We start from the raw sequence: 20,621 nt of genomic DNA on the forward strand, positions 1-20,621 counted from the left end.
CAGAAAAATAAAGCTGTGTCATCAACATAAATTCAGCTATTTTACTTTATTGAAGTATTGCTCCAGAGTGGGGGGCTCAATACCAAAGTAATCGCTGGTGTTATTACCATAAAGGCATGTTATGGCATTACGAAGTAGTGCGCCCACAGCATACATTTTGCCGACACTGCTTGAGCCGATCTTCAAATTCTTTTTAAAGTCAAGATATTTGAAAAAATTAATGGCATCACCGAAAAGCCATTCCACTGAAATTCTTAACGCGCTCATGGCTTCGTTGTAATCCTGCATCATGGGTGCAAGTGGGACTTGACGAAACGAGGTTTGAAGATGCACACGGAGAGGGTACGCCAAATCTCCATATATACACATGGGTTGACCTGCTGGAGAAAAGGCATACTGTTGAAGGTCACGCAATAGTCCAGAATCTGCCAACATCCCAGCGTCGTGTTTACGCCCCTCTAAAACGAAGAAAAAAAAGGAGGTGGGAATATAAATTGTTTGGGAAGTTTGTATAACTTGTATAGTAATTTATAACATATTGTTATCGATTTGTGTTTAATGAAGTTCATTTTTATTACTATTAAAAAGAAAATCAAATTAAAAACTCACCAACCAGTCCATATAAGTTTCCGATGAGTCCATTTGGTAGGGACAGGGATTGGAATTTCAGGGCATGGACCCTTTAATGTCCATTATAAACACTTCTCTGATGTTTACCAGGTCTTGAAATGGGTCGCACTGTCCCATCGACGAAACCACAACAATTGTCGAGGGGGGCGCCTTTTCCTGATATGGCATCTGCATAACGTTGTAAAGCCCCAGGATTCAGGAGATCTTGATTCCACTGAGTTAGAAGGTGGCCGTGAACGTCAAAGATATAGTCCATGACATCATTTGTGATCAAACTTATGATAGAAACTGGTCGGCCAAATCGCGGAATCATATCACTGAGTCGGCATGGATAGGCAACTCGTTTGAGAAGCATACATAGGCCTTCTATGTCATCGCAAATACTCCTCTGCTCGCATTTAAACATCGGTGGTAGTTGGAGTGCTGCAACAAGGCGAGGGAGGTCTTGCTTCTCAACACGAAACTCTGCTTTGCACTCGACGGAGTTCATAGAATCCAGATCGAATCGTTCGTAGTTTCCATGAGGGAAGTCTGGATTTTTTGAACTGAAAGTATCGTAAAGCAATAAAAATTCTTCATCTGAAACAATGTTGTCGGCGTAGAGAAGTATGAGCAGCTCACGAAATTCCTTAAAGGACATTTTCTCTGTCGACTTCAACTGGAAGAGACTCGTCCTCGTAGCCGTAGCCGGCGCGGTCTGCTAAATGTTTATTTTTTGTTCCCCGCCGTGAACGACCATCTCGTTCCAGGACCCACTTGGTTAAACAAGACCTCGTCCACGTTCTCGGCGTCGGTGCTAAAGGTCCCTATTATCCTGTTGTAAATAGGCCCAAGAAGTTAAATAAGTTTAAAGTTAAGTTTTTTTAAAGCTGTCATCGGTGTATATAATTCCAACTCTTCGTCATCTCGTTGTATCCTTTTATTTACATTTCAGCTAAATCTCACCCGCAAAATCTACAAACCAACACTTTTTGTATGTATCTCTATATCTTTTTTGTAGGGCGAAGTTGTTTTTTATGGCGTCCAAAATGTTAAAATATATGCGAGAGAGATTATCGCTTCTCAGGGAAGTAAAATCACCTTTTCGACGCCAGACTGGATACAAAACTTTGCTAATCCGGTGGCTGTTAAAAATAATGGAGAGGGGACAGACGGAGAAAATGGAAAAAATGGCGTGGATGGTCCTCGGGGTAAGTGGACCATGCATGACTACAAATGGAATGAAAAAAAGACATAGCATCGTAATTCCCTCACATATACTACTCATGAACATTCCAATCGTAACAGTATGTATGCTGTTTTTCGAATGAAGCAGGTTTCATATCCTAGCTTCCATGGGGTCTCTTGTAGTTTAGCGGTAGAACTAGTAAATATCTGTGACTTACAACGCCTCTTTAAGTTTTTCAAAACGGAGAGGCTTATACAACGCCAAGGTTTTCATAAGTACGCGCAGATTGCGGTATTTTTCCAACACAACCCACACAAATTGAAATAAACCTTCCGAGACCAGCCTCGTACACTAATGCTGTAAACATAGAATTGATCGATGTATCACAAACAACGTGATATTTTTGTCAACTATACTCGCAGACATATTATTGTGTATTTTGTTTCTTTTTTCAGTTGAAATTTTCTGTGACACGGTACATGGCGAATTTGCTGTCAGTTCCACAGCAGGAAATGGCCACTTAGGACAAAATGGCGGTGATGGTCGCCGAGGCTCTGATGCCAGCGATGTAAATATTCACAAAACTATATAGCATTCAATTGCAGTGCAATGATATTACATTTCTTCTACTACACACTTGCTAATTATAAGCCATTAAAGTAAGATCGGACGTCAACTTATGAAGGCGCCTTTGGTATCCACTGCTGCAATAGCTGATCCCATCTCACCCACCCTACCAATGAATAAAAATGACTTTGAGGGAGGTCAAATGCAGGGTTTTTACTCACTAAGTTTTGCCTCGCCCAGATTGGAGAAGAAGGGAGGGGGAGGGGAATTTCCCCGTGGTCTTCAGCGACACCTGAAGATCTTACCTTGGCAGAATCTTCGTCATAAGTTATTTGAAAGGGGATAATCGTCGATGCTTTGTGTAGCCGGTAAAAAAAAATATGGAAGTTAAAAATGTATGACGCAATAACTAAGAGATTGGAGATGCTGTGACAGACAGATTATAAGGGTATATACGTTTATTAAGCAAGAAATACAGCTAGCCGTACAAAAAGTGACCTTGTCTGTAATAAATTGAGCTTTTTAAATTTTGAGGCGTGAAGAGTATAGCGGGCATACTAATTTGTCTAAATGATAAGAAGAAATGGCCGGTAATGGCTATCGTCATATAGGCTTACCTTCAATGATTTAGGAAACGTGTCTTAATAACGGTATACTGAAAGATTAATAAACCCACAACTTTGTAATGCATTCAATGAAATAAGAGACCTATTAAGGACTCTCAGGTGATTAAATGAGTAGCTTTTAAGGACGGTACCTATTATTGTTACTGCGCATACGCTCTGGGCATCGCGAGATACTCGGGTTTCCTATGGGTGGTTCCCGCCAATACAGGAATATTTTTGTGCGATTTAAAACTATACGGAGAAAGCAGAACTTACCAAATGCTTTTGGTATCTCCAAAAAAAATTGGGGGTAACCATTCATTTTTCAGAGATAATTAAGCTTCAATTTAAGAAAAATCCCGTACATTGCTTTATATTTTGACGTTTTTTTAGAGATATTAATGTTAAATTATCTCTGAAAAATGCATGGTTACCCCCAATTTTCTTTTTGGTTTCCAATAACCCTTGCTAAGATCTCCTTTTCCCGCATAGTCATAAACCGCACAAAAATACTTCGGTATTAGTAGGCACCGTCCTTAAACAACACCAAGAACAACAACAAAGATAAAAAAAAAATGAAAAAAAAATTGTGTTAACAAGATTGTTTGGTTTTTGATTCTTAGAAAAGTGACAAGTATAGTGATTGGACTTGGTGCAAATATGGTGGCTATATAAATTATTATCCGCAAGAGGAGTTCCCTGTAGCGTATAGAAAAGCATCAAAGAGCTGTAATGCTAGATCAAAGAGACCAGAAAGAGGTCACCGAGGTGGGAACGGAAAAAGAGGAGGAAATGCTGGAACACCTGGTAAGGTCTCTTTTCCTCTTTTCTCTCCCCCCCCCCCCTTCCCCCACCCTCCCCCCTCTGTTTTATTGCAGTTCACTTGTCTCTGAAGAAGTTCTCCACTCACTTTGTTGAAACGCAAGCCGTTGTCAGCAACAAACAGTTCTTTTTGCGACTACACATTCTTTGTTTGTTTTATTTGATATTTGTTTGTCCCTAAGCTGTTTGCTTAAAATAAGGGGAGGACGTCCGCCAAGGAGTAATTATTACAAAAGGCTAAACATAAAAACCCTCTAAAAAGAAAAGATTAAAACGAACAAGCATAACACAGAAAATTCGGGAAGGGGAAAAAACAAGACAAAACAATACAGATGTGTAAAACTATCATTCGCATTCATTATATTGTAGAAACAGTTGAAATGGTGGTAGTAGCCTTTGCATTCATTTTTATGACTGCATCCCATCCCGCATAGTCCTATTCTCGGGAAGTTTTATCGATAAATATTCATTATGGACTTTAGGCAAACATGGAGCGGTGGAATTGAAAACTGATTCTGTTGATTTCGCGAACAATTTGCAACCATCCCTTTTGGTGTGTTTTCTGAACGACTTGTTTTTCATGACACTGAAATCTTTAAATTCCTTGGCTTCGTCAGTTAGCCAATGGCAAAAGCCATTCGCTGAAAGAATCCACGAATGTCTCTTCATACTACCAAATCAGTTCTACGACTACAGAAACGTGTTGCCACTTGTTAAAGCCTGTCATTTGGCTACACCGAATTTTTTTTTTCAATGTTCTCTTTATAAGCACGGTCTCTGTTCAATTCACCAACGCCACCCCCACTAAACTCGCTCATTTAAAACAACAATGTGATATAAGTGTTGTAATTACGAACTGCAAGGATACATTACAGTCCATTTATCTGCTATCTACAGTCGAACCTATATATAACGGCCATCCTCGGGACTTGAGGAACTGGCTGCTTAATACAGATGGCCGCTTAATACAGGATCACTAAAAGTACTCACTGGGCGTTGTCTAATGTCAATTTTAATGGCGTATCATGCAAAAACACTTCCTCAGTGCAAGGAAACAATAGGACAATCAACACTCTTTCAAGCGATCAATTCTTTAAACAAATTAAAGTTCAGTGCCAACTTGTAACTTAACGGTATAATATACGTAACATCGTGTAAATGTACTGTGCAATAAATTGTCTTCTACTCTTCTACGGTATACAGTGCTCTATTTTTATGACTTACAGTTCACAACAAAATATCTCATTCCGTCATTTTATAGTTGTTACGCTCAATGTTCAATGTCACATGGCTGAAGAACAGGCTAATTTTAATTTTAGCAAGAACTTGCTAAAGAGAGAAGCATATTCAAAACAAACATTTTTTGGCGTTCGTGATATGGTACCGTACTGTACTTCAGCATATTAAACGGCCGAGTTTCAGCTTACAGTAGCTTTGTACATGTTATTTTTTTATAGTGATGCTGGATCGCATTGAAACAATAAAATACCGCATAAAATAACATATGGCTTAGTTTCCATTCAAGGGTGGCCGCTTAATACAGGTAAAAATAACAAAGAAAGACAAACATAGGACTGCTACAGGGTGGCCGCAGCCGCTTAATAGAGGTGGCCACCTAATACAGGTAACAAATGCAGCGTTTGTATGAGCGAACAATCAGGACTTTGAGAACTGGCCGCTTAATAGAGGGTGGCCGCTTAATACAGGGCCGTTATATTCAGGTTCGACTGTATTTTGTACTTGATGTCGTCTTCTTTTGCAAGGCCCTTGACGACCTGGTTTATACAGATTACGACTCATTACCGGAATCTGGAATGGTCTCCTAGATCAATCACGTGCAATAGGAACGTTTTCTTGTCTACCTACAGTAACCAGCGGACTACAGAGTATTAACATATTGACCTTGACAATGTATACGATCAGGAAGACGTGCGGACTTGGAAGACAGAGCGTTTCATCATGTCTCATTCCCAAGTTTTATGAAAGTTTTTTTTCTGCTTATGTTCTTATGTTTGGTATTTCTCTGCAGGGAAAGGTGGAAATGCTGGGAGTGTTACTCTCCACTACAGAAAATTAAACGGAAAAATACAATCGCAGGTCTGTGAGGGAACTGGAGCCGAACCAGCCAATAATGGACAAGGCGGAAATGGTAACTACAACGTTTTATTTCATGCTAAACTAACAGTCATACAATCTTTAATTAATTTCTCTGAATTTTGGTGTGCTAGAAAACGAATCTTTAAGACAAAGATTCAATACCTAGGGAAAAAGAATTAAGCGATTATATGATACGAGCGATATCAGAAAACAATGTTACCTTAAGGAAAAGCTAATATTTTCACAAAATTAAGATAGGTTTTTTTTTAATTAAGTTAGGATAAGTTCTATAACACTTCAAGGTTTATTGGCGCGACTTTTAACAAAATGGGCTTGATACTGAGACATTGCTGGAACATTGATTGATTGTTATTTTTGCGTTTTCTTCTCAAGCACTGGAAGAGGACTAAAGTGATACTGAGATCGCAGCTATTATTCTAAAACTTTGCCGAAAAATTGATGAAAGATCGGATAAAGATCGGACACTTTTAAGTAAACGACCTGTCCAAACAGAAGACGTTGCACATATTGTTTTCTGTTTACTCTATCAGAAAACGGGACTAATTGATAACTGAAACAAATGCAATGAGTTTGAATAACATCGGCACTTCGGAAAATTTTCCCTTCTTGCAATTCCGTCCTTTCGAAATTTCTTTCAAAGCCCCTGGAAAATTCAGCGACGAAATGTTGAAGAAAATGCTCGCGACCAATGCTTGCGGCAATTCGTCATTGTCTGCTTGTAACAAAATCTGGGAGATCTAGTTTTTTTTTTTTACAACTGGATTATAGCGGAGCTCGCGCGCTCGCCGTAGGCGCGCGCGGCGGAGCCCCATAGCTAAGAGACTTTGGTAAACCCATCAGTGCGAGAAATTTTGGTTTGGTAATGACGTCACTTCCGTCCGACCGACCGTTCATCGTACGTACGTACGCGACTGCATGTAAGCCAACATGAAATGAGACACTCAAACCTTGTGCTGCAAATCAGTTTTTTTCGGCGGGAAAATGGATGGCCAACTGCGCTGCCGGCCGCGTTTTTTGGCAAGAAATTGCATCGCCAACTGCGTTTGAGAAAAAATAATAATAATAATTTTGAAGACGACGTGTACGACAAAACACAAACTCAATTTATGAATAAGTCTACAAACATGTAAAGCAAAGAAAGGGAGATAGAAAGAGATCGAGAAAACTGGCGACGAAGAAGCGAAGTTCGACGTCAAAGAGAGCGATTGAGAGTGGTAGCAAACAGGCGAAACATGAGTGAAGAACAAAGAGCGAAAGAACGGGAAAGGGTGCAGAAAAAAGCCCGTGTTGCTGCACAGGGTTTGAGTGTCTCATTTCACATTGGCTTACATAAATGAGCGTATGTGCTGTAACCCGGGTTGTTCTTCGGCGGGAAAATGCATGGCCAACTGCGCTGCCGGCCGCGTTTGTTTGGCGGGAAGTTGAATCGCCAACTGCGTTTGAGAAAAAAACGAAGCAAAAAAAATAATTTTGAAGAAGACAAGATACAAAGAGCAAGGAAAGAGAAAGGCAACTAGCGGCGGGAGAAACAAATCGACTGGCATATCATCAGAATCTGGAAGTGAAATCATTTTACTCCGATCCGGCGCCACGAAACGTTGGATTTTTCCTCTTGTAGTGAAACGTTTCGCTTACTTAACGTTGTAAAACGAAGGGAAAAATCAGCAATGGAATAAAGGGACTGATTATTCTCAGAATAGGCGAGTACATTTATGTAATTTTGTTGACAAAACTTTGTTAGTTTGCTGGTTTGCAAGATATTGTTTTCTTGCAGTTTTGACACGCCGTTTAACTTAAGCTTAAGCTAATACTGCTAACTTCAGAACAGTATTTTGAGCTCATTTTTTCGGTCCATGTTGATTATTTCCCTTGGAGTTTTATTTTCTGATCTCGTCCAATTTTGCCGTCAAACAACGGGAGAAAGAGCAAGGCGGATTGCAGCGGGAGAAACAAATCGATTCTTTTAGCAGCTTTTAGAGGCGGCACTTCATAAACAGTGGCCGAATCTTGAAGAGAAATTGTTTTACTCTAATCCGGCGCGATGAAATGAAATTAAGATGCGATGGATTTTTCCTCTTGAAGTGAAACTTAACGTTGTAAACGAACAAAAAAATCAGCAATCGCATAAAAGGACTGGTTATTCGCCAAAGAGGCGAGTATATTTATGTGATTTTGTTGACAAAACTTTGCTGTTTTTGCAAGATAGTTTTTTCTTGTAGTGTTGACACTGCAACTTGTTTAACCTCAGAGCAGCCTTTTGAGCTCATTTTTCGGTCCATGTTCGTTATTTCCCTTGGAGTTTTATTTTCTAATCTCATCCCATTTTGCTTCATTTAAAAAAATTTGATTCTGAGCTAAAATAGTCAGTCAAACAAACGTCTCCCAACATTGTATCGTTGGCATAAGCTACTGACAAGTTTTTATCGCATATATTTCTAATTTTAGCATTTATTTCTGACAATCTTGACAGAGAACAAACAAAAATACTTAAAACAGTAGGATATAACCGCAAAGATTAAGATGTGTGAGTAATTTTCACTGAAAGTCTTTTTAAAGAACGTTAAAAGCGAATGTAAAATTAAAGTGTAATTTCATTTTCATCAAAACAAAGTTTACGCAAAACATTTATTCGCTTGTTTTTTGTGAATTTTTCAAAGATCGTTGTTTAGTTTATTTCTGTACTTATTGCTATGAATTATCAAAGTGCTTTTTTCATTTATTACTCAAAGATATATTTGAAGTGTGTTTTTTGGTTAGTGCATCCATTTTCTCTGAGGTTTATAGCGTACGGCCTTCTTGATAAGCAAAATTTACTAGACAGTGACAGTGCCGGTAGCGCGCGTTGGCTGTTCACAAACCGTTTTGCCTCGATCATCTTAAAAGCTAAAAACAATAATAAAAACAGAAAATATCATTTTGAGCCATTTAAATTCCGCTTTAATAACACAGAGGGGAAAATGTTCCTAAACTTATCAAGGAACTTCGTAAAACAGTCAGTAAAATACTCATCGAAGGCGCAAGCAAACCAACAAATCATTTAATTTTTTCGTAACGTACAAAACAAACAAAACCGACGAGAGCAGTTCCCACTATACACATGTAATTAAGAGAGGATACAAGTTTAATTCAGGAGCAAGCTAACAACGATAAATCATACGTTAAGCATCAATTTATTGTTCACCTGCGCTGTGAAGCTTCCTACCGCTTGGAAATCACACGAACGTAGATCGATAAAAATAGCAAACCATGGATCCAAAGAAGGAACTTGCGGAGTAATTTCTTCCTGCTCCTTCCTCCCATTAAAAGACCACTTTCATGCTCGGTTATCGTTTGTTGAAAGCACTTAGACGCCAGGACTGATTTCAGTTTCTCAACCAAACAAAATAAAATCAATCCGATCCAAGTCTTTAGCTTTTGACACAAATAATCTTTTACTGTTTCTTGTGAGAGACACCAAAATTAACCTTTAGGAATTTCCTTCCTAGCTGCAGCAATTGATTTCCGTGTATTTTTGGTACAAACAACCCGCTTTAAAGAGTCGAACTTCGAAAGAACCTCAAAGAACTTGTTTTTTTGGACACAAAATGCAGAAACCAACAAAATGTAAAACTGTCGAGCTCACCCAATCAGGAGCGAGTATTTTCGCCGCTCGACCAATCAGGAGTAAGTAATTTTGCCCTCGGTGAAAGGAAAATTACGAAAAACTGCCGTCTGTTACAACAAATCAGCATTCAGTAATTTTGCCCTCTGTTTTACATTGTTATTGTTGATGAGCAGTTAGCTGCATATGCATTAAAAAATGTACTATATAACTGCAGAATTGACGAGGAACTCATAAGGTTATTACGTGCATACAATAAGCAGAGTTCTATTGTGGAGCTCCGCGTTTAGGCGTGGCTAAATATATATATATATATTTTGGATTTAATTTCAGGTGGAAATGGTGGTGCAGGAATACCTGGAATATCGTGCTACGTATATAGACAGTCAAGTACGATTTATGATTGCAGAAAATCAGGAAGACCCAGAGCAGCTCGAGGAGCAGCTGGGAGCAAAGGAGCTCCCGGATCAAGTAAGAACAAAAAAAAAGATAAAAAAAGCTTTTTCAGACATTAATATTGTGATGAAGAATGATAGGAAATGAAAGAGAGCTAGAAAGTTTACAAACATGAAATATTTTGCGAGTGGTTGCTTCAATTAAATAATGAAAAGAGAGTTTATATCTTTCACGCTTTCTTTTTGCAACTGCCTAAGTTGCGTACTGACTGTTAGGATCTTTCTTCTATTTAACCTTTCATTGAACTCAAAATATGACCAGCTTCCAGATGGCTTGATAGCTCAGTCGGTGGAGCACTGCACCGGCATCGCAGAGGCATGGGTTCTAATTCCGTTCAAGCCTGAATTTATGTTCACGCTTTCTTTTCGCAACAGGTTAAGTTGCGTACTAATTGCAAAGATCTTTCTTCAATTGAACCTTCGCCCACAGTTCAAAATATGTTTCATATATTCAGTTATTTATGCTGTATTTATCGTAATCCCCTTAACACTGCCCATTGACAATTGAGCTCTTTTAAACTGCAAACGTAATTGAAAAAACGTTTTCACGTTTCTTCGCTAAACCCACTTTTTGTACAAAAATCAAGGCCCCTTACCATTTACATATAACATCCGATTGGAAATTTTCTGCACAAACCAGAAATGAGGGGCAGTAAAGGTAATTTAAGAAATATTCTAGATGGAAAAGGCGCATACCATTTGATTTTCCAGCAGAAGTTTCCTGGTTTTCAGTGTAAATGGTAAGCGCCCCAAAAGTTCTCTCTCGTTGAGGATTTTTGGTCAACGTTTAGCTTTTTGCATAACTGGTTGCACTGGAATTTGTAATAAATAGTCTGGGTCTTTTAAGTAATCGAGTTTTTCCCTTATAAAGCTCCCAAAATCAGAGGACAGGATGGCACCGTTAGTGCGTCTTCTGTCAGTAAATCAGCAACATTAGACGCAAAAAATAAAAATGGATTCTCAAAAGACCTTCTACTCATCATAAGGAGACAGGCTGTGGACTTGTTGCTTGTGAACAAAAATAATCAGAAGGGCAAACACGCATTACAGTTCATTGTCAACGTGACGACTGGAAGAAAGGACCTGGAGTATATTATGAAAGGTGAGCTTCTTGAAAAAGTTAATAGTTGGCTGATTAAAACTTTAAAAAGCGCCACATAACATAAACATGTAAATTAACTATGTACGTTTTGTCCATCATTATTATTGTTCTTGTTCTTAACGAACGAAAGCGGGGAGGGGGGTTTGGGGATGTAAAGAAGAAGTATAAGGATTAACGAAATATAAATGACATTTCTTTTAGACGCTCAAAGAAAGCTTGGTTTCTTGGGTCAGGAAGGCTTTGATATCTTCGGAAAAAATGCTTTGTTCACCCCTCTTGTGAAATGGGAGACACTTCAAGAAGACGTGAATGAAATAAAAGCTGCAGCTGAAACTTACGAACAGGCCTTCAACGATATGATGAAAGAAGAGAGGAACAATAATAACTTCCAAAAGGTCATTCATCGATATGCTTTCTTTTATCACAAGTGCTATTCAGCAATAGGAAATTAAGAGCAACTAAATTGAGTGTGGAAAGCGATCTAATAAGAAGATTAATAAGAAGACTAATTGTGACTTGCTCGCACAGGTTTTCCTACTCTTAACGCTGATTACGTATCTATGCATCGAGTTCGCCTATTATCTATGCATCGAGTTCGCCTATTACTTTGATTGTATGCGAGTTGATGTATTTACCAGAGAAAGTACTTTTTTAAGCCCCAAATTGGCTTCATTCAAAGTTATTTGGGCTGTTATTTTGCGATATACAGTGCAAATACAATTGTTAGCAACAAAATTGCTATCGTCCGACTATTCATTCATCCTCAAGGAGATAGCACGTCGCTAAACGTATACTGTGTTATTCCACGAGGTAAAAGTTTGGCCCTTAAGTAGTGAACCTGACAGAATATTGAATGAAAGCTCTTTTTGGTTATATAATTAATAGTCCCCGAGGATCTTGTAAAAATGACTTTGCTGATAAGATCTTATTCCAAGTACAGGTGTCGCCATGGGTTTGTTTTAAATGCCTCACTTTTTCAGAATTACTTAATAGATTCAACATTTTCATGTTCCAAGACGCGAACACTTATGCTTCACCAAAGTAAACATCACCAGAAGAGCATTTGCCGTCGTAGATGACGTTAGGACCGTTAGATAGGTGTTTGCTATGATCCTTTAGTTTGAAAATTAGCCTTAAAAATTGCTACCATCTTGAGATTCTTTAGCTTTATCAATCAAATCTAAATTGGACAGACTCTATGTATATAACTTTACAATGCTTCATTTTAGATAGCGACTATAATGTCGAAAGTGGGACGTGCACAAGTAAACGCACAGAAACGACGACTGATCGCAGCTAGATCCGTAGACAAAAGTGAGAAAAGGATGTATGTTCAGGTACAGTATTTGTATGGATTTGATGAATTTCAATTAATAGAGCTAACAAATTTCAACTTAAGGATTAAAAAGTCCGCAAAAACTCACAATTTTTTTCACAGTTAACTTGAATGTTCTACACAAATTAGAATAAAATACAACACACGAAGTTGTCCAAGAAAACTGGCCAATTTGTGCGCTAAGTTTAGAAAGGAATCTCCACCGCAGTTTTATCGTTGCTTGTTGTCTCTGGATCTGTGGAGTCAATTTTAAAACTCCCTTAAACTAAATTAACTGGACACCTAAACTTAACTAGTGAGGGTGGAAGTGAAATTCATTTTTATTGTTTCAAGACTGTTACTTGATACCCCTTGATCAAATTGACTGGAAGTATTGTATTAATTGTCGACTTTTATTGCCAACAACAACAACAACAACAACTTCATTTAAGTGTCCATATCTTAAGCTTGTAACAGCTAATTTGGGACACTAAAAATAATTTTAAAAAATAATTGATACAAAGTGTCAGTAAATTCATAATTAAATAAAATCTAAAATTTAGAACAAGTAAGATTTAAAATTTAAAATTTAACAAATTGTCAAGAACTGCAAATATGGCAGGGGCCATAATTATCACTTATAAGATCTACAAGGTTAATATGCCGTATGCTGGACTTAAAGGCGTAATAAGAGCCTCAGAAAACACAGTGTACGCTAGAAAATAATCAACATTGATAGCTCAAAAATTCCAGGCGTGTTCCACTCAAGCTATAATTTAAGGTTTATAAGCATTGGCTTGCAGTATTGCGACATGAAGTTAGCAAAATGGAACTATATCTACTAAATAATAATAATAATAATAATAATAATAATAATAATCAATTTATATAGCGCTTTTTATAGAATATTCAAGAGCGCTTACAATATAAAAACGAAAAATTTAGTCAAAATCAATAAAATATAAAATTTAAGAATAATCAATCAAACAAAAAGTAAGAAATAAAATAAGCAAAGTAAAGATTAATTAGATGTCATATGCTTTTGTAAACAAAAATGTCTTCAAGTGTTTCTTGAAAGTATTTAAATTCTTGGCAGTCCTAATTGTTCGAGAGGAAGCTTATTCCACTTGGATGGACCAGCAAAAGCGAATGCTTGATCACCAAACGTTTTACAAAGCCTTTAGTGAGGAATTACAGTGCTGCAATTCTGATTAAGCTGATGGAAGAGCCTGAAGCAGATTATGGTATTTGGGACTTGTATATGGTTCGATGCAGAACACAACTCGCAGCAAAGTCTGAGGATTTTTCTCCCCTCTTGGGATTAATTGAGTGCCAGTCCTAATCCGGCATAGGGAGCAAAATATATGGTAATATCGCAATTGGCTAATTTTGCTGTTGATGGAGGTCTCGGTAGTTAGTAACTCAGTGAACTAAAGCTCAGTGAACTACACAGGCAGTGAAAGATGGAATGATTGGCGAAGATCTATAAGATAAAGTTAAACGTTCCACTTATTCAAGGGAAAAAATAAACGTTTCGCTCCTGCGATGGAAAAATAATAATAAAATCATAAACTATAAATGAAATAGGCAAACATAGATAATAGAATGCATGTTGCTAAAAAACCTGATGTAATTTTCTATGTCAAATCCATGTTCCTGCAAAAACCTTTACGGTGCAAGTAAGTTTGAGAATCTCGTAAGGCTTTAAGTGGTTTCCGGAAAATCGTTTAGCTAAATCTACTCAGAAATTCTAAACCGGCAAAGTATGATTGATTTGTTGACAATCTGTCCGGATTTTCGCGCATTAGGCAAGGAGGAGGCTAGGGTATTGCCAGAGGTTATTGCAATTTATACCTAGTACCACCATCTTCGGATATCTTTTCGTTAGCACATAAATAAACAGATCATTAAAAAAATAACAATAAAGAGAAATGGCCATGCGAGTCAATAATATGATAGAAAGGTAACCTAGTTCCGTTTGAATAATTATTTTTGCCGTATTTTTTGTTCTCGCAGGCTATTTTAGAGTCAGAAAGGCAGATGAACGATACACTTAGCAGAATTTACTCGTCATTGAAAGCGGCTCGACGAGCAGCACAGAATAGATTAACCCGACAGCAGTTTATGGCAGTACTTCAGGGTATTACCGGCTTTGCTTCCGGTATATTTACCAGCATAGTATCCGAAGAGCCACAAGGTCCATTTGCCTTCATTAACACAGCTCTCGCTATTGTCGAGTACGACGCAAATAAACCATGCCTTAAGGCACTTGGGCCCCTTTTGAAGAATGCCAAGAAATGGCTGACTTTTGGGAAATACAGGCCTCTCAGTGATTCCAGCGACCTGAACTTTGACAAAATGAAAGTCTCCTCAGTCCCTGACATTATGAAGGTATCACTGTTTGGTTTGATAATAGATTTAGGAATTTTGCAATTTACAATAGGAAGCAACAGGAAAATAACAAAAACGTGATAAATACAATTAACCGAAAAGTAACAAACAGCTAAGAAAATGACTTGTTGCGGGGAAATCTCGACCCGGGTGCTTATAAGAAAATATATATATATATAAAAAATTTACCTCATGATTAACACCTTCTGCATGCCTCATTTTTATTTTTAATCACATGGAACTTAACTTTCGCACACTTTTTCCTGTATAACTACCCGCATAATTGGACTTTGAAAATGATGCAATTTGCAATAGACCTTTCTCATAAATGGCGGCCAATTTGTTATTCTTTTCAAAATATATTAATTAGCCTTACTAACCTCATTTTAGAGTAAAAATTCTGTTCAATTTTGCACATGCTAACGAGTTTTCAGTCGCAAACGATTCTGTTAAGGTTGTTATTATAATTATATCAGTTACTTTTATAATTATTATGATCATCATTACGCTCTTCCTATTGTTCACCAATCTTCCTCTCTGTTTTATTCTTACAAAGGCCAACCTGGAGATGAAAAAGGCGCGTTTAACGGCTGATTTAGTGTGTCTGCTGGAGGAGACTTCCAAACCTCGTGATACTGCAGACCTTAAAGCGGAAATCGAGTCCTATTTTGTTTTAGGAGCAGCTCGTATTGATATGATAGGGAAAGTTATAGACCTAGACAACAACATCGGGACACATAACTTTGATATTCCACTCCTATATAAGACCGAGATCGCAATTACCAAACTTAGTTTACCACCAGGTGAGAAAGCGAGTCAAGATTTTTTTTGTTTAAAACACTGGACACCTTATTTTCTTATATATATTTTTTGATTTTACGTTTTAAATAAGTATTATATTTGCGCAGTATTTCTAAATGTAATAATACTCTGTCAAAGTATGGACGTAAGTTTTGATCATCCGGCTGAGTCAGTGTAGTCCTGAGAAGGACTGTTTGAGGTGACATTGACTAACGTTTCGACAACCTGAACGGAACTGAAAAGTCAAGTAAATTGAGGAACGTCAAAACAATTTACTTGACTCTAAAGATGTCTACCACTCAGGTTGTCGAAACGTCAGACGATGTCACCTTAAACATTAACAGACTTTCTCTGAACTACACTCACCCGGATGATCATGACTTACGTGCCGTGATGACATGACTCCTGGGTTCAAACCGATTTGCAATTCCTGTCAGAGTACATTGTCCACTTAGCAATAATTTTGTTACCTTTGTTTAATCAGCTGCTTTTTCTGCTTTGGCTTCCGCTGTCTTTGTTTTGACCTTAAAAAGGCCATTTTTTGGATGGAGTCATTTTATTACAACCACCAGAATCTTTCCGTTCTTTGTGTTTTTCGTTCAAAGTAGGGATGACTTCATTGGGAAAACAAAAGTTAAAATGGGGCATGGGGGGAAGGATCAAAAACAATTTAAATTCTCGTAGTTGTAGCAATGTGGAAATGACATTTTTGGCGCCTTACCAAGTAAAACCTGACAATCTATTTGCTTCCCTGTGTATGCTTGGAATTATACAATTATCGGAGCTTTAAAGGCACCAGGAAGTGCCATGGTTATAAACAGGATAAGTGCAAGCCAATATAAGCACATCATGACCTATTTTGCTACCAACTTAGTTTGTGAAGAGGACAAAATAAAGATGAAATCCTTTGCACGTCGCTAGTAAGTAAAGCAAAGGACGAGGCCTGTACTGTACACTGTCGTCTAGTTTATTCTTCACAAACTCCTCCTTCAAGTTACTGAGTTCGTTATACGTTGCGCGGACGTTTAACCGAGGGAATGTTATATCTCTTTCCTCATTGTAGAAGTCACAGACAGACTTGCGGAGAACGTTGTTGCAGTTCGTTGCTTTGAAAGAGCTTTGCTTAGCGAAGTTTTCTAGTCTTAAAAAAGTTCTTATATCTTTCTTGTATTTTAGATGCTACTATAACCAATCAACTGCGGCAGACTTTCGTTGCAAACTTGCTTGGTACTTACAGAGAGTTGGAACAGTCCTTTATGAAATCCATATATGAGCTCCACAAAGCCCTTGGTTTTCGTACGCTGTGGCAATTGGACGATATCATGGGCTCATTCCAACGGATTGCCTCAGAAAGTGCACTGAGCACTGGGCGATTAAATGGAGCAGTGGAACTCACGAAAGTACTTCAACAGATATCCAAAATTGTAAAAAAGGCTAGAAGGTGTTTCTCTAAACTGAGATACAGTCAGAGCGTTCATAAATGGAGTTTTGATAACGTCAACCAGAAACAGGTAGCCTTTCGTTAAGACTGGTAATGATAAGGCAAAGACAAGTCAACCAGGCAAACAAAGATTATGGCCATATTTTTTCTTTATAATGATACCCGGGAAAGTTTTGATGTCAGTACATCGAAGGAAAGGGCAACATCTAAAGTCTTCAACATCGTTCAGTGATACATTTCGCTGAGCAAAGTACATTACAAAAGTCACCTGGTGAACCGCTCTCAAAATTATTTCCGCGATCAAATGATCTTCAACAATTTTCTCTAGCAGAATAAATCGGATAATCGGATGGAAGTTGCAAAACAAAAATTGGAACACCACTACTTCTTGAGACAGTATACCACTAAACCACTGTGCAAATATATTTTCTATCGATACTGTCGGGTTTCTTAGCTTCAAAACTTCACTTTCAGAATCAGTGGTGAATTTCACTTAGAAAAATATCTCAGTGAAGTGTCATTTGCCTTAGCTATTAAAGATGAAAGGTTCAATCATTACTTTCATTAACACTTAACACTTATATAGCGCTTATCCGCATGCGTTCTAAGCGCTTTACATCCATTGTATTACAGTATGACTTAGAAATATAAAAACAAAAGATTAAGTAAACTAATTTAGATTAAAAGCGCATTTAAAAAGGTGTGTTTTCAGTTTAGATTTAAAAATATTTAAACTGGGCGAAGACTTGACTTCTAAAGGTAAGGAGTTCAATAAAAAGGGAGCAGCTACTGTAAAAGCTCTAAAACCATAAGACTTAAGGTTCCATTTGTTTTGTTTTAAAAGAAATTCAGAAGACGAACGAAGCTTTCTATTTGGTACATAACGTTGGATCATTTCATCAATGTAGACAGGGGCAAGGCCGTTTAGAGATTTAAATGTCAAAAGAAGAATCTTGAATTAAATGCGTTCATTAACAGGGAGCCAGTGCAGATCCATCAGGATAAGGGTTATGTGGTCGTGTTTCCGTATACCAGTAATAAGGCGCGCAGCGGCGTTTTGAACATACTGAAGCTTTTGTAGGAGACATTTGGGCAAGCCATACGATAGGGAGTTGCAATAGTCCAGCTTTGAATTAACAAAAGCATGAACTAGAGTTTTAGTAGTCTTCAGAGAAATAAATTTCCTAATTCGTGAATGTTCCTTAAATGATAAAAAGCACTCTTGCAGGTAGTTAATTCGTCATTTTTGTCGAATTTTCAGATGTTCGAGGAAATCAAGAACGGTTCCACTAGATTCAGCATCGGGTCAGATCAAATTTGTAAGACATGTCTTAACGCGCGGCTTATCAAAGTAAGTAGGGTGTATCTTGTTTTTTATTAACATACTCGTTCCCAGGGCTTCTCCCTTGTAAACTGACTAAAAGTCTTGAAAAACGAGGTTGATTTGTGAATTGTGCCATATAAACAATTAATATTACTATTTATAATTATTTAGAGAAATAGAGACAAAGAGTCCACTTAGAAGCTATAAGGGCTTGTTAGATGATATGAGGATCACCTTTTTTTCCGTTAACGACTACAGTCAACTGTTAATTGGTGAAGAATTAGGCAAGTAAAGGTGTGAAAATAGTTTTAGATAAATGACGCGCATGGATGTGTGTAGGTTTCGACGAGAACTACGCGAGTATCTACCTTGCAAAATTTAACATCTAGGCCTTCAATGCTGAGTTATTTACCTCTAAAAGAAAACGAACACTCATGTAGTGAAGTAGCGCTACATATATTTTGTCACAAATAGTACATGTTCAATCGAATACAACAAGAAACCATTTAATCATAACAATCATCGTTTTCAACAGATGTATATTGAGCTTTTTGGTCCTGAAAGACAACCCGAAAGTGTTTGGGATAAGGTTCGTATCAAAGTTCGCCATCTAGGCAGAGCTTTTTTTCGCGCGGGTAATGGCAAAATCAAGCAATACCATCAACCAATAACGACTTACAGAGACCTCAAGTTTGATCGTTTTAAAATCAGCAATGATGTCGAGTGTCGTGAACGTAAGGCAGATCCAGACAGATCTGGTAAGTGTGTCTTCATGCAGACAATTTCACCTAATCACCGACGTCAATACTTTCCAACAGCTTATTAAACCATTCTTTGCAACAATACCTATAAACTTTTGTTGCAACTTTATCAACAGTGTATTTGATGGCTACAGTGCTGTCCGTTTGGATAAATGTGAAAGCAGGATATCCTTATGCTAAACTTTCTTTATGGAATTTCAGTTGGTAATTTAAACTGGTACTTTGGTTTGAGAGCGTATATTTGAAAAACAGGTTATTTTTAAATGAGTTCCAGAGAGGCTTAGTACGAATAGGTGATATTCTGCTATTCTTCGTAGTCCTAATGGGTACACATGGTGCTGTATTTTGCATGTCCTCGTTTACTTTAGATCCGGAGATCTCGTACCCATTTCCCGCTACGACCCATGGATTTGTTTCACGGTAGCCCCGTTTTCAAATCCAAGGGCACGCTTTGTAAATAGCCAGCTGGCTTTGCTTCCCACCAGCTGGGAATTTTGGGAAATGCTATATTTATCTTGTATATTTTTTTCACTACTTTATAGTGCCCCCAACGAGTTCCACAGTGCTAAATGCTCCGACCCTTAAATAAAGTTACTTTTTAGAGACGATTTTAATCAATGTCACGTGATTTCATCATCAGCAGTGCTTTATCTAGCGATTTTCGTTAGTTCGGAGTTGGAAGGGGGAAAGAGATATAAGACTATGAACAGAAAAAAAATTGTATATTGTTGTGGACTATATTCCACAGACCTCACAAACATGTAATATCATTTCAGAGGCTCACTACTGCGTTGAAAAGGAGGATACTCGTCTGGAACCAATGTGCAGCCACTCACTGAATGGACCCTCAATTAGTGGTTTGATGTTGGGAAAGGACGAATGTACAAGCCCGTCGGGTTTTTACGAGCTTCAAATACCCGTCAACAAAACACTGTCGTGTACCCATACTGGAATGCGAGACACCAACTGCAAAGATCTTGACGTAAGTTAAACCTGTTGTACACTCAGTAGTTTAATGGTTTGGATTATCTTATTAGCTTTTCACGATTATCTTTATGTTATGTTTCTAATCAAACAGCAGTTTTTCTTGCTGTTTTACAACGTTCTTAAACTCAATAGCGATCGATTAATTCAATTAATCCTGTTAGTTGACCCTTGAACGTACAAGGGAATAGGAGGAAGTGGAGGGGGGGGGTAGGAGGTGAAGGAAAAGGAAAGGGGTTTTAGCATCTCACTTCCTTATTAATTTTTTTGGATTTATCTTAAGCGCTTTTATTATGGGAGAACAAGGTTTTCAGCAGCTGCACATTTTTTCCTCGGTCACGTATTGACGTGGAAACGTTTTCCAATAAATGGGATGTTACCATGGCAATCAAGTTTTGACTATGTCTCAAGAAGTTCAAACAGGAACGACTCCAAATACCAACTGGAGACGTTTAATTTCTGGACGGTTTACAAACCATATACTAAAAACCATGTGCTAATACAGATGAATTCGGAACCTTTATAGTAGACAAATT

General features: G+C 37.8%; 2 protein-coding genes and 1 pseudogene across 2 annotated transcripts in view; 2 read left to right on the top strand and 1 right to left on the bottom strand.

The window, feature by feature from the left end:
- Positions 1–36: 36 nt before the first annotated feature.
- Positions 37–1,327, bottom strand: LOC146469897 (uncharacterized; annotated as a pseudogene).
- Positions 1,328–1,799: 472 nt separating this feature from the next.
- On the top strand, positions 1,800–15,834 carry LOC146469898 (uncharacterized). The gene is made up of 9 exons (XM_085122666.1): positions 1,800–1,820; positions 3,594–3,777; positions 5,822–5,941; positions 9,845–9,982; positions 10,838–11,068; positions 11,270–11,463; positions 12,298–12,405; positions 14,400–14,774; positions 15,331–15,834. Exons 1-9 carry the CDS (start codon positions 1,800–1,802, stop codon positions 15,646–15,648), a joined length of 1,689 nt encoding a protein of 562 aa, XP_084978792.1. The 3' UTR covers positions 15,649–15,834.
- Positions 15,835–16,816: 982 nt separating this feature from the next.
- Positions 16,817–20,621, top strand: part of LOC146469899 (uncharacterized) — an 11,292-nt gene continuing 7,487 nt past the window's right edge. The window contains exons 1-4 of the mRNA XM_085122733.1: positions 16,817–17,086; positions 18,278–18,367; positions 18,876–19,098; positions 19,878–20,083. Coding sequence (XP_084978859.1) covers positions 16,832–17,086; positions 18,278–18,367; positions 18,876–19,098; positions 19,878–20,083 — 774 coding nt within the window. The 5' untranslated portion in view covers positions 16,817–16,831. The remainder of the gene's footprint in view (positions 17,087–18,277; positions 18,368–18,875; positions 19,099–19,877; positions 20,084–20,621) is intronic.

Source organism: Pavona decussata, unplaced genomic scaffold, assembly GCF_977016875.1.
Source record: "Pavona decussata unplaced genomic scaffold, jaPavDecu1.1 SCAFFOLD_115, whole genome shotgun sequence".
Lineage (NCBI taxonomy): Eukaryota > Metazoa > Cnidaria > Anthozoa > Scleractinia > Agariciidae > Pavona > Pavona decussata.